General features: G+C 40.4%; 1 protein-coding gene across 1 annotated transcript in view; it reads right to left on the bottom strand.

Annotated features, from left to right (window-relative positions):
• Positions 1-3,823: 3,823 nt before the first annotated feature.
• shisa8b (shisa family member 8b) overlaps positions 3,824-16,287 on the bottom strand; it is a 21,271-nt gene continuing 8,807 nt past the window's right edge. Inside the window, exons 3-5 of the mRNA XM_020587885.1 lie at positions 15,311-15,435; positions 7,159-7,272; positions 3,824-4,661 (exon numbers count right to left, since the gene is read on the bottom strand). Of these exons, the coding sequence (XP_020443541.1) occupies positions 4,159-4,661; positions 7,159-7,272; positions 15,311-15,435 (742 nt within the window). The 3' untranslated portion in view covers positions 3,824-4,158. The remainder of the gene's footprint in view (positions 4,662-7,158; positions 7,273-15,310; positions 15,436-16,287) is intronic.

Raw genomic sequence — 16,287 nt, 5'->3', positions numbered from 1 at the left:
ATTAACTTTGCATAAAATTATGAGAACAAAAACCATAAAGAAGAGATGTGTTCAGTGAAAAGCAGATGTTTGGTTTGTTGACTGCAGTAATGTAATATATTAACACTCCCTAAGTGGTTGTATAGTAAAATACTGTATAGTTAAAGTACTGTATATTTGGTTGTGTAAACTTATATTCTTAATCAAGTTTTATCTTTTTACATACCAACCACAATACTGACTGGCATTTGAAGTCATAGTATTAATATTACTTAGATTGTCTTATTGTATTAAATAAATCTAAGATGGAAACTTCCCCAAAGCCTGGAGCAACTCCAGTCATTTCTACTAAAAGAATCCAAACAGCTTTAAAACCAGAATACTCTTTGCACAAGTTTGTAAAGCTGCTATGATTTCATGCTAACAGTGGATCAAATATCAAGTGTAATGTGAAAGGGGTTACTCATAGTAGCAATCTTAGAGAGAATTATCACCTGCCTCTGCAGTGTTTTGCAGCCCTGTTGTTCATTTTAGCATCTTTTTGCTGTTTTGGTTTTCCGACCTGCAACTTTACTGTTTTGATTCCCTCTCACTGCTCTCGTTGCATCGTTTTAGCTGCTCTCTAAAAACCCACAGTAGGCTACCTGCTCAACATTGAATGACACTTAGCACCTAACTAGTGAACATAATGGGGCATTTAACAGCTAAGGAGCTGGATGGATATCTTCCCACAGGAGTAAGCAGGGACCAAACTAGAGCAATATACATCCTTTTGGCCGTCGTTCATCGGATGGCCCGAAATGCAAATCAAAATGAATGCTAGTTTTGCATTGTATCTCCTCGATGTGTAACTAGGAAACTGTTTGTTATCATGTTCATCATGGCAACTTAAAAGGTGATAATATGTCAGTGTTGGTTACAGCTTGTTTCCACTGCAGTGAAGTCTAAGCTAGCACCTGTGTGTGTGTGTGTGTGTGTGTGAGAGAGAGAGAGAGACGTAGAGACCCTAAAAAGGTTACGCTAACTGTTGAGCTTTTTGTGGAGAAAAAAATAACATCACTTAATAACATCTGCTGATAGAAGAATGCTTTTGTTTATCAATTACTGATTCATCTTTGTGGGCAAAGAAAGCTGATACAGAAAGTTTTGGTTGAATATGGTGGGTTTTTGTGGTGTTAATGTCGTAGCACTGGGCTTTGTCCACTGACTTTGCTCTTGGCTCAATGCCACCTGTATTTATCTTGTTTCTTGATGTTTAACTAAGCTGCTCCAAAACCAACTCATACTTAAAGATATAGCATCATGAAATCCTCTCAGCTCTTCCAGCACAAGTATTATTACAGAACCTTATAAAAGCATTTCTGGACATGTGCAATCATCATTAATAGTTCACTTCAATGTGCTCTTCCTGAGGGTGTCACACATGTAAACCATCACCCAACACCTACAGTGGAAGTGTTGCATTAATTCTTGCACATTCATAGCAGCAACCACAGCTTTGCACAGTGTCCTTTGCTGTCCAGCCTTCAGAGACAAAATGAGAAATATTCAATGCTCCAGGTGTGAAAATGCCTCAGTGAATTCCCCTGTAATGGTGCCTGCAGGTTGGAAAACACACACAGGCATCCACACACTCTGAGTTATGACAGTTTAGGAGTGAGAGACCCAGATTTGGAATGACTTGTGTACTTTCCTTCCCCCAAGGAAAAACAAAAAACATGCGTAGGCCATGTATGTTTATTTTTCTGCTTTTCTCTTCAGCCTTTCTCATCTTTTCTAAAGAGTCCCAGCCTCTGGCTCTTACACTGTCCCTTTGCTCTTCTCCTTCTCTCCAGTGAGGATGGAGGCTGATGGGAGCTGACACGATGGTGGCATTGTCTGCTCCGTTGAGTTAATGTGACCCCGGGGATGTTGTCCCTGTATAGCTGGCTTGATGGCACAGAATGCAAAGCGCTTCATAGTGGACAAGAGGGTGGGAGAGGCCAAAAGGGGAGAGAAAGGAATGAGGAGAAAACAGCTGTGCATGGAGGTAGACCGAGAGATGCAAAGGAGTGGAGGTGTTTTTAAAAGCAAAACAAGAGAATAGTTATCAGGGAACTGTGCTGTGATACCTTTAGATAACTGATATATGATTATACAATATTGAATACCTTCATTTTTTTTCTGTGATCCAGCTAAGTAAGATATTTACTGTTTCATGGAGATCTAGATTTCATCAGCCTTCAAGGATGTAGTTGTGTGTTTTCAATATGATCATGTCAGGAAGGTCCTCTGATGATTATATTTAATGATTATATTTAATATTTAGTCCCTTGCTCATAACCCTTACACTTGATTTACAACCCCATGCCGTCACCATTACAATTAACAATTTTCATAAATTATTTGGCCGGGTGCTAAGATTTTTAGTGGAATCTTAATATTGTGCTGTAAATCCAAATGAAAATCTGCAATATTATTCCTGTGTTTTCAGGTTTATGTTGATCTTCTTCTCTGTTTAGTTAGTTTGTTAGTTGTACATAGTGTTGTGTTTTGATTAGTGTAGCTTAGAGAACCAATTTGTCATTTTGGTGAAAACAGAACAAAGTGTGTTCATTTTTCTGCCGAGCGTTACATGACAAGATCAAGACCACTCTCATGTTTGTACACTACATATGAAGTTGATACCAGCTACTAGTTAATGTAGCTAACATAATGATTGGAAACAGGTGGAAACTGCTAGCTCTGTCTAAAGATAACAAAATCCACCCATCAGTGCCTCTAAATCTCATTAACACACATTTTGCTTATTTAATAATTCATACAATAACCAAAATGTAAGAAACAGTAACAGTAATTTCCAGATGTCTTGTCTCACTGTTGTCAAGCTAAGCTAAGAAGCTAGCAGCAGTAGTTTTGCTTTTAGTGTGCAGATATGAGAGTGGTATGGACCTTCTCATCTGAGAAAGCCTACAAATGTATTTCTCAAAATGAAGAAGTATTCCTTTAAGGGGATAGGAGTAGATGTAGTAGTAAATTGATGTATTCAGTATATTTATTTAATGTATCCAGGGTCGTATTTCCTCCTCTCACACTTTGGAGCATTTACTAGCACAGGGTTGTCTCCCATATCACTTTTTCATTTCAAAACTGATCCATTTTGTGTCTGCATCTAAGAAAAAGTTGGCTGGGCTAGCTAGCTAAGAGCTGTACAACTGGTCATTGAAATTATGAAATGAAATTTTTGTGAGTTCTTGAGCACATTTAGTAAATGCATAGCTTTGTAAATGAAAAAATAAATTAATAATATTAAATATTAATTTTAATTTAACCCTTTGCAGTACTACTCTACATCCCACCAGATGGCGCTCTGAGACCCACCAGTGGGCCCATCCCACTGGTTGAGAATGGCTGGTGTAGAAGGACATTATTTATATTGATACCTCCAAATTTATGAGAATGGTTCCAGAGATCAAACACCTGTGGATAAGCCACAGAGATAGATCTTAAAAGTTACAAGCTAAAGTCGCATTAAAGTAGCTGCATGTTCAAACTGAATGCCCATTTGATTTGACAGTGTTAGGGAAAGTATGACCCGCTGGTTTCAGTATTTGTCAGTTCCAGGCTCCTTGTGGAATGCTTTTTTTTTTAACAACCAAACCTGATGATGAGTCAGGTTTTTTATGCACTGCACTGATGACCTGCTACCTAAACCTAACCAGAGTTACCTGACGAACACAAACTCATCATTCCTGCCAAATTTGACCTGAAATCAGCATATAAAACCTCATCACTCTATGAGTTGCTGCAAGTAAGACTGTTGCCATTCGGTTCTATCCCTGTCTGTATTCCTACAAGGCCTGTGCAGCCATAATTATGAAACACATTGTAGTGAATAAACCATAGTGGTTGAGAACTGATCAAGGCCATGTGACTTCCTTTCAGGTAGTGTCTGTATACTTTATATGACCAATGTACAGGAGCCTTGCTAGAGTCTGAGTCCAATAATTTGTTTATCTCCTCAATCTCTTTGTTTCCACTTATTGAAACATCCCTTTACATCTGGTAAGTCAGAATATGTCTCCCTGTTTAATATTCCTCTCCTGTTGGGCCAACTGTCTGTTAGGGTGATTTTCATTTCACCAAAGCTTTTTGTTAGTGTGTTCAGTACTGCAGCATACTGTTCTGAGGCCTTGCTACTTAGACAGTCACCTCATTTGTACTGTGGGTGTAGTAGCTCTTCGGCCTGGTGTGGTGGTAGTAGGATGATTGAGATGGATGTTGCCCGTAGACATGCTGCCCCTGCCCTGCTTCCCCTCCAGCTCCACCATACATCCCCCCACAGGGCTGACTAAAGAGATTCGGCATGTTCTCTGTGCTCTGCTTCCTCTTTATCGAGTAGCCATGACTCTGTCCATGACTATGGACGTGGCGGCCAGTTGGCTCCCAGGCTTTGAAGGCTGAGCCGGAGTAGAGCGGGTGAGTGGTGGTCTTAGGGAGACGTGAGTGCTCAAGGTAGCTGGAGGCGATGGAGATGGAGAGAGGGGAATGGAGGTCGTGGTGTGCTGGCAATGGCTGGTGGATGTAGGACTTCTGTTTGGGCTGCGCCGGCACTGACTGGAAGGCAGGAGGCGCCACGGGCTGGTAGTGGGAGAAGTCCATAAGTGGGAAGCTCTTGTAGAAGCCATGAGATGCACTGTCCGCTGCAACAAAGAAAGGAGCATTTATCATGAAAACATAAGATCTTTCCAATCGATTATAGCTTGGATCATTTCATGGTTAATTGCAGAAGTTGTACACTGCAAGAATCATGAGTGGGTTAGAAAAAATGAACACAAACTGTAGAATTATCAGTCAAACTGTCCACTGTAAACCAGTAAAAAGAAACATTACATTTGATTTGTGCTCTACCAAACTCTCTTTAGGCAGACACTGACTTTGATAAGCTCACTTTTAGTTTCATCTCCAAAAAAGTGATTTAGATAGTCAGACAAAAAATGTTGTCTTATTTACAAGCTACAGTTTTGAATCGTTTCTTTCTTTGCTCATCGTAGTTTGTTGTAATAGTGTTCCTATAGTAATCACAGTAACAATCCTCTCATAACCAGTGATTAAAGCAACAAAATTAAATGGCCAGAAATAACCCTTTAACCTACTGTTAAAGGCTCTGTTTGTATCCTTTATCAATTAGTCCAGCAAAGCAAACACATGTTAAATTTGGCCTCTAAACTTGTTTATACTTTAGAGTAATTTTCAATTTGTCACAGATGTAGTTCTGAGTCACATGCAGTCATAGCCTAAAATGAACTGTCACTGTGCAAACACAGTCTGTCACTGTATGAGCTGAATCATACTTAATCCATGATGCATTTATGTCAAGACCTCCTGGCATCAAGCTGTCAGCAGTGTCTTCTTCATTTGGTCCTTGATGAATTTTAGACACTTTTAAATACACTTGGGAAATGTGATGTTAACAGCGTGATGGTACAGAAAACAAGCTAAGTAGTAGGAAGGTAGTAATAAGATTAAAACAATGCCTTGTGGGAAGAGTCAAACCCATCAGAAGCACAAAAAAAGAAGTTGTACTCTTCTCCCATCACAAATAAATTGGACGGCCTTGGTCAGAAAATGTGACATTCAGAAATAAATCATGAGGGAAAGATAACGTGTAGAGAGCAAGTGAGAAGCAGGTAAAGGAAGGTGAGGAGTAAGAGGGAGGGTTTGAAGAAGATCAAAGGGGGGAGATTAAAATGTTTCTGATTGGTGTATGCCCTCAAGGTGGATCGTAGTGGTAGGCTGTTCCTCTTTTTCTGGGACGTGAGAGGGCAGAAGGCAGCGAGAATGATGAGGAGGAAGGAAAAAACTGAGGAGTGGAAGGCAATGATAGTGGCACGTATAGTACGACATAGTAATGAAGGTTTATAAATACTCTCGCCCTGAATCCGAAATGTACATGTGTATATGTATGTGTATGTCTTGAGTAGGAGTGTCACATAGAAGTATTTAAATAATCTACACAGTGAGGTCATCTTCACAAGCTTGCTAATGCTTCCTACATGAACTGTAACCTTGTGTCTATGTGTGCTTTCACCAGATTGTCCAAAAGCGACTCAGTGACCTATCTTTTATCAAAAGCTGCTGCTTTTTTTACCCTGTAAAAATGCCCTGTTTGCAGACTGTTTGATAAACATGGGCAGATCCAGGGGGTGGCCAGTGGTGGCACCGGCCACCCCCTGGATCCGATCACTCATAGTGCCACCTCTGTCAGAATCAAAATGTTATGCTTGTAAGTGTTAATGAATGAAAAATGAACAAAAATGATTAATTGTTGCCTTAAATACAAGTAATATGTTTCTGGTGCTTTATAATTTATATTGGTCAAATTATTTTACGCCATGATATTTGCATTCATTTCTCTGACCAGAGAGTTAGCCAAAGAAAGCACTATGCGTGCCTCATTTTTACACAAAATAAACCATTTGATTCTTAATATATAGTTTATTATTTCCTAGAGCAATTTACTTTTTAAATGCATTTTAAATGTGCTACCCCCTTCCAAAAATTTCTAGTTCTGCTCCTCTGTAATGTTGTGTGTGTGTGTGTATATAATAAATATTGTAAACTGTGTGCATTATTTGAAATCTGTTTCAGTGCTCTTGACAAAGTCACCTTACCTTAGAAGTTAAATCATACCTGTCTGTAGAGACAGTCCCAAGTGTAAAGAATGTACGTACTGCCTGTAAAGACAGTTCAGAGAAGGGTACTCTCTCCATTAACTGTCCATGGACAGTAAAGGTAAAAAAAAAAATCCACCTTGACAAGCAGTGCCACTGGCTGGCTGGTAAAGCATTGTTTTGTTCTAATGGGAAACCTGGAGATGGATGTAGTTCTGTTACACACACTGTTATTCAAAGCCAACGTGTGTGTGTGTGTGTGTGAGAGAGAGAGAGCCTTGCTGACGCTAAACAGCCTGTACTGTCAGCTGCCAAACACCCTGCAGCCTGTTTTCCAGGCTGTTGATGCTTTGCTGCTACACTACAAGATCTTTACAAAACCACATCTGGAGGCATCATAAAAAATGGAGTGTTACTAAGCAAAACAGTGACAAGTACAACAACTCCTGCACTACTGTGATTTAAAGGTTACTATGTCATTAGAAGTCATCATCATTTTGTATGTGTGGGTGTGTGTTTGACTTACCCACAGCCTTAAGGGAAGTATATTTGTTGAGCCCCACTGTGCTGTGGTTGCTGTGTGTGGGTGGAAGCACTTGTCCAAATGGGCCATAGGCCGCGTTATTCAGATGGTACTGTTCTGGTGAGAGACAGGCAGAGTCAGGAAGTGGTAAATACAGTATGATTTGAAAAACAAGCAACAAACCTAACTTTTAAAATGTGTCCCTTCATATTGAAGCAAAACAATCTATAGTCCTGAGTGTCCTTACACTCCACCAAAAATGTCTTATTTTTCAGTCACAAGCTTCCTTAATGTTAGATTACATAACCCTGACAAGGAAACATGTAGCATCCTCTGAGGCAGAAATGTACTGCGGCCCCTACTGTGCAGTTTGTAAACACTGACATCTTCAGGTACCCATTGTGCACATAGCAGAGTACATGTGGCAGATTCATTACAGTTTACCTACAGCCCCAGATCCCAGTTGATGTTGCTCACTGTTGCTGTGTGCCAAAGTCTTGGGGCTCGCTCATCGACATCACTTAACCCTGGAAACCTCCAACAAGAAACTGTTCCCTGATCTAAGAGCTCTCGGGGGATGATGCCATTGTACAAGTTCAGTGAGGTATTCTGGGGCCATGCTATGCAAACTTAAACTGAATCCTAAAGTGAACGGGCAACCAATGAATTTTCAAGTACCTGTCAAAAGATTTAATTTGTGGTTAAAAACATTTTTTAAACCAACATAATGAGCATTGCCTTTTGGGCCATTGGGGGTCTTCGGTAGTTCCCAGCACTGCAGAAAAAAAATCCAGTAACACTATCACTGGACTGCCACACATCACATGCCAAAGTTATGTGTGGCAATAAGACCCCAGAGGAAAAAAATTGCAAGGACACTGAAAGTTAAAGTCCAAGGTATGCTTGAAAATAACAAGTTTTTGTGAAGTGCCGTTCAGCCGCATCTGAAGCCAAAGTGTTAGGTGTTCCAGCTGGTGAAAAGCCAGCCATCATTGGCAGGTGCAAGACCTACAATTAGGAATAGGGAAGGCACAGACTCTTGCACAGTCTATCACAGTGTTGCACTCAGTTATTCAAAAGGTTGATAACCCTGCATTATTTCTCCGCTCCTCACATCTGGCTAATTGCCAGGTGAAGTTTGTAGGTTTGTCTAAGGATTATTTTCCAAAGTTATAAAAATTGCCAGATGTATCTTCTTCTTAATTGCAGCATGGTGCAGGAGGAAGAGGAACGCTGCTTGAGCATCTGACATGCACTTAGTTTAAAACATACTGACACCTTAAGGGGCCCTGGTGCACCAAGCCGATAGTTGGCTGTTGAAGGTGCTGGGCCATCATTAAACATCTGTGGCTGATGCTTACTCCATCGTTGGGAGTCAGTGGTTTCTCCTTACTGTTTTTGCCTTGCTCCTTTTAAACTTTTACAAGCAAGAGACCACCATTTCACAATGCAGGCACAAAACAGTTTCAACTGAAGAAACAATTTAAACAGCTTTTCAGTGCAATAAAAATTATTCTCAAATTAATATTGTTTGTATTTCCCAGAGGATGTTTGTGCTACACTGATTAGTTCCTTTCTGTCACTAATGCACAGACATAGTGGCGGTCAGCTAGCCTTCAAGTTGTGTTGCTATGTGCTTAAACCCGTCAGCTTGCTGTGTTAGAGCCATAATGGTTGTACTGGGAAAGTCTCAGGTGGGGATGTGTGCTGTGGAAATACCACATAAATGCACGTCTGCCTTTTATCTTGAGGCTGGAGACTTTGGTCCAGACAGCCAGTCCATTGCTAAATGGGCTGAGGTTAATGAACAATGGAACAAACTAGCTGAGAGAGTGAAGGCCTGGCTATTAGTAGTAATGATGTCCACTGATGCAGCCAGAGCACTTGATGTCAGCCCCTGGCATGGACAGACACACATACAGCACTTATGAATGTTCACAAGCACGCTCACACACACAATCAACATGCTTTATAAGGTCATTTGGAAGAGGAAAAACAAAATCAGCTGTATTAGCATTATTTCTGTGCCCTTTTTGTGCTTTCAACTGACAGATATTTTGAATGATTTAAGCTGCAAAATGTATGGATACGTCCAGGGCCGGGCCTGGGGCTGTTGGCTGGCTGCCACACGAAGGAGACGCACAGGGTGAAAGAGTCATGTGTGGTTCAGATGATGAATAAAGAGTAGAACTGGTGGAAGAGAGACAGAGAGGGATACAGAAGATGGCAGGATGTTCTGGTGGAATAAATTAGAATCCAGGGGCAGACAAAGGTCAAGAGCTTCAGTAACAGCATTTAAACTTAACAACTCAGCATTCATGTACACACACTTATCAAAGCATTGCGTGTTGTATTTTAGCTGATTAGCCAGCGAGATGTTTCACCTGTTGTAGCATGTGTGTGTGTGTGTGTGTAAATTCATCCATTGTAATCCAGTGGTGCTGACCTCTCTGCTAGATTAATAGACTGAGGAAATAAAATCCTTCTTATAATGTCATTGTCATCATCATCTATTAGCTTCTTCTAATTATATCTTTGTCTTTTCTTCCTCATGAAGTTGTTAGAACAACAGTTCATAACCAAGAGATCCCAACGCACTGGTACTGATATTCACTGGTTGCCATGAGGAGCTCAGGTGTCTCTGATGTTGTGTGTGTGTATGTGGAGGCAGCTATTGATAGAAGAAGCTTTATTTTTTATTGTCATTGTAACAATACAATGGAGCCGAGGGCCCCGGGCTGCTGTGTGCATACGCACCGCCATCACGAGCAACTTGGGGGGCTTCAGGCACCAAGATTCGAACTTACAACCTTCCGGTTGGGAGACGACTGCTCTGCCCACTGCACCACTGTCGCCCCCATCGCTCATCATGAGGCAGCACTGAAAACGCCACTTAGCTCTGATTACTGGTAGAAAGCATATGACTGTCCTCTGTAGGTTTTAAAAAAATGTTTTTTAAATTTATTTAAAAGTTTTATTTAGTTTTTATTATATCTTCCTGTCAGATTTCTACCACCACCTCTTTCTCTCTGGGTAGCATCTAACCTGTTTCTGCTTTAACATTTAGACAATTTAGACAATCTCCAGCACGCCTCTGAATCATGATGTGGAGAAATGACAGTTTTTCTAGTGTTTCTGTTATTTGTAACTTGTAAAAACTACAAAAGTGGTTCCAAATTATCATCCTTTATCAATTATTTTTGTAGGAGACCTATAAGTGAGTCAGTCTGCTTGGCTGCTTCCTATTTTAGTGTGTGGTTTCAGTGATTGCATAATGAAATATGTATGTAATTACTGTATATATGCAGTGCGTGTGTGTAAACATGTGGAACAGTAGCTGGGGGATTTAGGAACGATTTTGGTTCGTTCCACTTTAAACTTCCAGCATGGTTGCACATATTAATTTCTTCATTAAGCACCACCAAATGAACTCCTGGCATTGGGATCTTTCAAGCGCAGTACAAGAGGGCATTGCTGCTTAATGAGTTATGTAATATCTTTGAGAATGGCAGGCAGTGATTAAGGTATAAAAAAACAAAGATGAGTCTTCCTCTGTATGTGCTGCATGTCTCAGTTTTGGACAGAGACACAGAGTAACCACCAGTTGTGAGAAGCTACTGCCAGATTTTCCTTCAGGGAGTCTGATGGACCTTTTGCCATTTGCCATTGTCATTATAAGCATTTTTATGTCCCTTTGAGAGAGTCACTGTGTGGATACCTGTGTTGTATCTGGGCTTGTGACTCTACTAGAGGAGGCTCTCTGGTGTGTGTGTTCACTGTGGTTATTATTACTGTCTTTCTGCCCTAAATGTCTTGTTAAGTTCTGAGTACACTCCTGCTATTGGCGAGCCTGTGCGCTGTGTTTACTTCCACTGCAGAGGAATAAATCTAATTCATATTCTTTTATCTGCTCTTATTAGGTTTACCATCACTAACACTGCCAGCCTGTGGGGCCACAGCTAGCTAATGATTTGCTTCTCAACTCGGATCAGCAGTTGTCAGAGGCAGGACAGTCAATTTACTTGTCTAGCACAGTTTTAGCAGAACCACAAATGATGCTGTGGAAGTAGGACTTTTAGACTAAGATTCATTTTTAGGTCAATGGTTAAAAGTTTTTAGGAGGAGTTAAGAGTTTTAAGTAACGGATTCTCTCTCACATGTGCACACAACTATAGCTTCAGCTTGCTGTTCCCACTGACGTGCTATTGTCACTGCTCATGACCGTGAAACACATATGTTTCTGTATATGTCGTGTGTATAAATGTGCATGGGTTTGTGTATAAAATGATGCATTAAAGGTGTCTTAAGTGCCTTGAGGAAAGTGACAAATGAGAGGGTGCACTGTGTGGCTTTTTGCCATCACCAAGATGAAATATGAATGTCCTGTGTGAGAGATAGACTTGAAAGCCAAGAATAAAGCCAGAGAGCGGCGTTTGCACCAGGTCTGTCATCAGTGAGATCATATATCAAAGTTGTCTGTGTGCATCATCTTTTACTGCAGCAGAGTCGGAGCAGACAAAGCTACTCTCTCCACCCCCACGTACTTTTATAATCCTCGCTTTGTGCGATCTGCTGAGTCGGTCCTACATATGCCTTTTGCCGGAAGCGTCAACATGACACGAGTGTTAATTCACTAAAATAAGCCATTTGCTTCTCATAATTCCAGGGCAGAGTTGTGAGCGCAGGAAAACGTTTTGGATGAGACGAATGTTTAAAAAGCGACACCTCTGACAGTTGGGGTAAAAGAACAAAAACAGATGGGAGAGAAGGAAAATTGAAATTTGTGTTACAAAGTAATTTGTTAGTGGGTCACACTGCTTCTGCAGTCTTCCCTGAGAAATAGGTCATTGTTGTTCACTTCAAGCGTTCCTTCCTGCAGTGAGTCATGTTTGTCAGACGTTCAGACCAAATACTTTTTAACATCAGCTGCTGATGGTTCATGTAAATCTCAAAAACTCTTTGACTTTAAAGATTTTTGACATTTGTAACCTTTAGTGTCTTTGGAACAAGAAGTTAATGTTTTGAGCTTCAGTATTGTGATGTATTTCCATGTGAAACAATATATGGACAGGGTTTTAAATCAAATCCTGGAGATTTTATTGGATTGCTCTAAAGTGGAGCATGACATGGAGCTCTACGGGACAGTTGGCCTCCACATTGCGTTGTTAGCTCAGGAGGAGAACAGTAACGTTAACATGAATAAATTAGATTAGATTAATTACAAAGTCACAAAACTGGCTCTAATCAATCCACATTAGCAAACAGCCACCACGAGCTATTGGTCATAGCAAGTGTTTAGCTAAACTCCTGAATGTGGTAAATGAGGCAAGAGGAAAATGTACTCATTTCTTCTTTCAAAAGTTATACGGTCCTGCTTTAATGTGAATATCAGCCACAGGACATCAGCAGGGCTTTTAACACTGGCCTCCAATCAGATCAAATGTGTTCAATGAACGTTACTTTTTCCTAAGGCCTCTTTCTGCCGCGGAAAAACCAATACAGTTCATTAGTTTTCTGCCCAGGCAATCTATGCAGTGTTCCACTTTGTCCTGTGGCTCAATTAGGAAACATTTTGCATTACATTTGTATTTATATGCCCAACTGATGTGTGTCCACAGTAAAAATACAAATGCAACAACTATTCTTACAACTGTTTATTCTTGCAGAGGTCAAGACTATATGAGGTTGAACAGAGGATGAAGATCTGGGACAGATAGAAGTGATTCATGATATGAAGCACCAATATGTGCTCAGATAGAGGATTTTATTGGAACAAAGATGCCTGCTGGGTCAGTTCTTTTGCTGTGTTTATTGACCACAAAGAGCCAGTGGACATTTTCCTTCTCTGAGAAAAAGTGGGTGTAATGGGCATAAATATGGGACACACTACCATCATTAGGCACCGTATCGCCATCAGCACTGATTCCTCTGCCAAGTTCCATGCCTTTCTCTACTGTCATCTCACATTGAGAAGTGGGCCCCCTCCTGCCCTCCACCAACATTTACTTATAGTTTGTTCATTCAATCTGCAGATTGTGCCACATGCTGTTTCATTTGCAAGACTCTTCTGTGTGCCTGTCGAGAACCATCTTGTAGTGTGAGATTGTCTGGCCCCCCCCAGAGGCAGCTGGATGATCCTGTCTATCGCCAAGTAGCAGCATCAATGGGGGATTTAAAATTCCTTGGTAAGCTTTTGACAGCTACTGCATCTAAGACTTAACCCTGGCAGTTCCTGCAGTATCTGTTATTAACATGCCAGTTGCTGAGTGTGGCACATTTGTCTCTCCAAAGGTTACAAATGGCTCAAACTGATTACATTGCATTGTTGTGCTTCATTCGTACTGCAACTCAGTACTATTAAATTTAGTAGAGTTGCATTTCAGAGGTTAAAACCACACTCAATAGCTACAGGGTGTTTTTCACTCTCTAATTTAGAATTTTAATTAGACAGAAGTAAAAATTTAAATTTTTGATGGAGTTTTTCCGATGTCAGGGTATACACACATGGAGACAGAGTATTTTGTTGGGCTGGGCTCTGGTGATGCTATAGTGTTTGGGGTTTGTTATGTTGAGCACATAGTTTACATGCTCGGCTATGACTGGACGGATGTCTCCTTTGTTTCCACGTCATTCTACTTTATCATGTCTCTATAACTCGGTGATGACATGTTGTCAAGAATTGGGAAATGGTGATAGGTTTCTCCTCCACTGTGTTGAAAAATCTCTTACTGGAGCAGAGCAGTAAAGACTTTCTTTTCTGCTTCTTCTTTTTTTGGGGTAGAGAACTATTTGCTTCCGTTTTTGCAGGATTCAAGATAATCCTGATTGACTCTTGCCCGGCTGTTGATGAACTCCATCACAGCATATTTGCATAAATTTGAGCTTTCCCAGCTCTGGACTGAGCTCCTTTTTTGTCTGGTACAGTGGGGTGTACTGACTGTACATTAAATTATGTCTGTAAATATAATTAATTTATTTTTGTAACTCAGCCCAGTTCCTTTAAATGACCCCAAACCCCCCCCCCTCTTATCTTATATGTTCAGTTTTTAACTGATATAGAAATGAAAAACCCACAAAAACAGAAACCCTGAGCTCATTGTTACACTCTGCCATGCCACGTTGGCCTCATTCCTGTTCCAGAGTCTTTGCTCCTTCTGCTAGTGTCATGTGATCATTAGATTTTTAAAAACACGAGGGACAGACTGGCAGCACACCAGCTTTTTCTTGTTTTCCAAAGCAACAACATGAAAAGCAGCAGTTTCTCTTCCTCCCATTGAACTTGTGTTTTAGTCGGTCTTTAATATGTATAGTATTTGTGCCTGTGTGGCTTTATGTGGTGTAAGAAAACATGGTGTAAATTGCCTCTAATTGGGGAAACTCAGTGAATAGGCAGTTCTGCGTATTTCACCTTCTTGGCTAGGTTCTTTTTAAAAACTCGAGGGAGCTCTGAGAGTTTTATTTCTGTCCAGGGGTTTCACTTGTGTGATACCTCTTCTCCATAAATAATTTAAATGATTCACTGTGTATTAAGAAAAGAGTGTCGAAGTAACCACCTTTCCTGAGCAAATCATCTGCTTTGATAATTTTAGGCCTTTTTTTTTTAGAATGTGAAATATTTTCACCACTGTCCTGGGTGCAGTTAAACAACACTAAGATTTCAAATATGAAGAGCATTGGGAAGGTTGCAGCAAAAATACGTTTAAAAGTTTTTGCTACAGATTGCTTAAAAAAAACAAAACAGATTAGTAAATTCTCCATGCAAGAATTTTTATTTACTTACCTACTTGAATGTTTGTCTTTCTATACAGTATGTGTTAGACTATGGACAAATAAGTGTAGACACACAGCTCCACTAACAGGGAAAATAGATGGGGTGTAATTCATAACAAATGCACCACTGCATATAAAATACTGTTCATTATGCAAATAGAGACAAAAACATCAGACGCACACTGCTGTATGGAAGCTGATGAGCTTCTCTGAAGTTGTTTTATGTGTTTGTTCAAAATATAATTTGCAATTTGCATGGAATGTGAGTGTACCGGAAACAAATTCCTTGTGTGTAACATACTTGGTCAATAAAGGTGATTATCTTATCTTATGTACCTGTGATTGTGTGTGCTCGTGCGTGTGTGCACACTCTCTCGACACTCACCACTCCTGCTGCGCGGCATCCTGGCTGAGATGCCATTGGCTCTCCCTCCAATGGGCGAGCTGGCGGTGGCGTTTTCCACTGAGCCTACCTCACCCCCCTGCTGCTTCAGCAGGTCTGTCAGTGTCCTGGAGACCCACACACACACACACGCACAGGTTGTAAATTAGTGCACAGCCAGTAATGTGATCCCCAGTGATATACAGAGTTGAATCAAGTTACACAAAAATGCAAAATTTGGTTTAGTTTAAAAATAGTTTTTATTGTCTTGAATTTCAAACAGACTGGCAGAAGAAGCAACACTGCTGACGACAGGTGCTTGACTGTAAGCGGTGTGTGCTGGAATAAAATAAGATGTTAATGTCAGGTGAAAAGTTTAGTCTCTACACTTTCACACTGTGTGGTCATATAGAAACCAGAGAGACCAGGAGCCACATAAAACATGATTTGTATCATTCCTCAAATTGGAAAGAAATAAAGAGCGATGATAAATTATTTATAGTTGAGTAGCAGCACAGCCTGATTCTAAAACTCCACCAGTCATTGACTCACACAACAAACATCAGTTATCTTTGCAGACGTGTATCCCCCGACAGGGGTTTCCCCAACAGCTGGAACCCCTTGTAGCCATACACACAAACACACACAAACATGCAAGCACCTGATTTTGGAAGTGAAAATTATATTCATCCATTCAAATTAATTCAGATCTTATTTATCTTATTGTGAATCCTTTTATATACACTGTGCCTGGTGTATTTGTGTGTATGATTGTGACATGACATTTTAAACATTTGCATCACACACACAACAAAATGATTTCAAACGCCGTGTGATCTCTCTTCTTCTGCTATAAAGATTTAAATCACTTTCTCTCTGCTTCTTTCTTTAGCTTTCAACTCTTTTTCCTTTCAGTCTTCTCATTCTTTCTCTCTCTGCCCCCTCCTCACCTAAACACAGCCTAAATCTGTCTCTTTCCC

The sequence above is a fragment of the Monopterus albus genome, unplaced genomic scaffold (genome assembly GCF_001952655.1).
Source record: "Monopterus albus unplaced genomic scaffold, M_albus_1.0 scaffold485.1, whole genome shotgun sequence".
Classification (NCBI taxonomy): domain Eukaryota; kingdom Metazoa; phylum Chordata; class Actinopteri; order Synbranchiformes; family Synbranchidae; genus Monopterus; species Monopterus albus.
The sequence above is the reverse complement of the archived record's forward strand: the minus strand, read 5'-3'. Positions and strand labels throughout refer to the sequence as shown.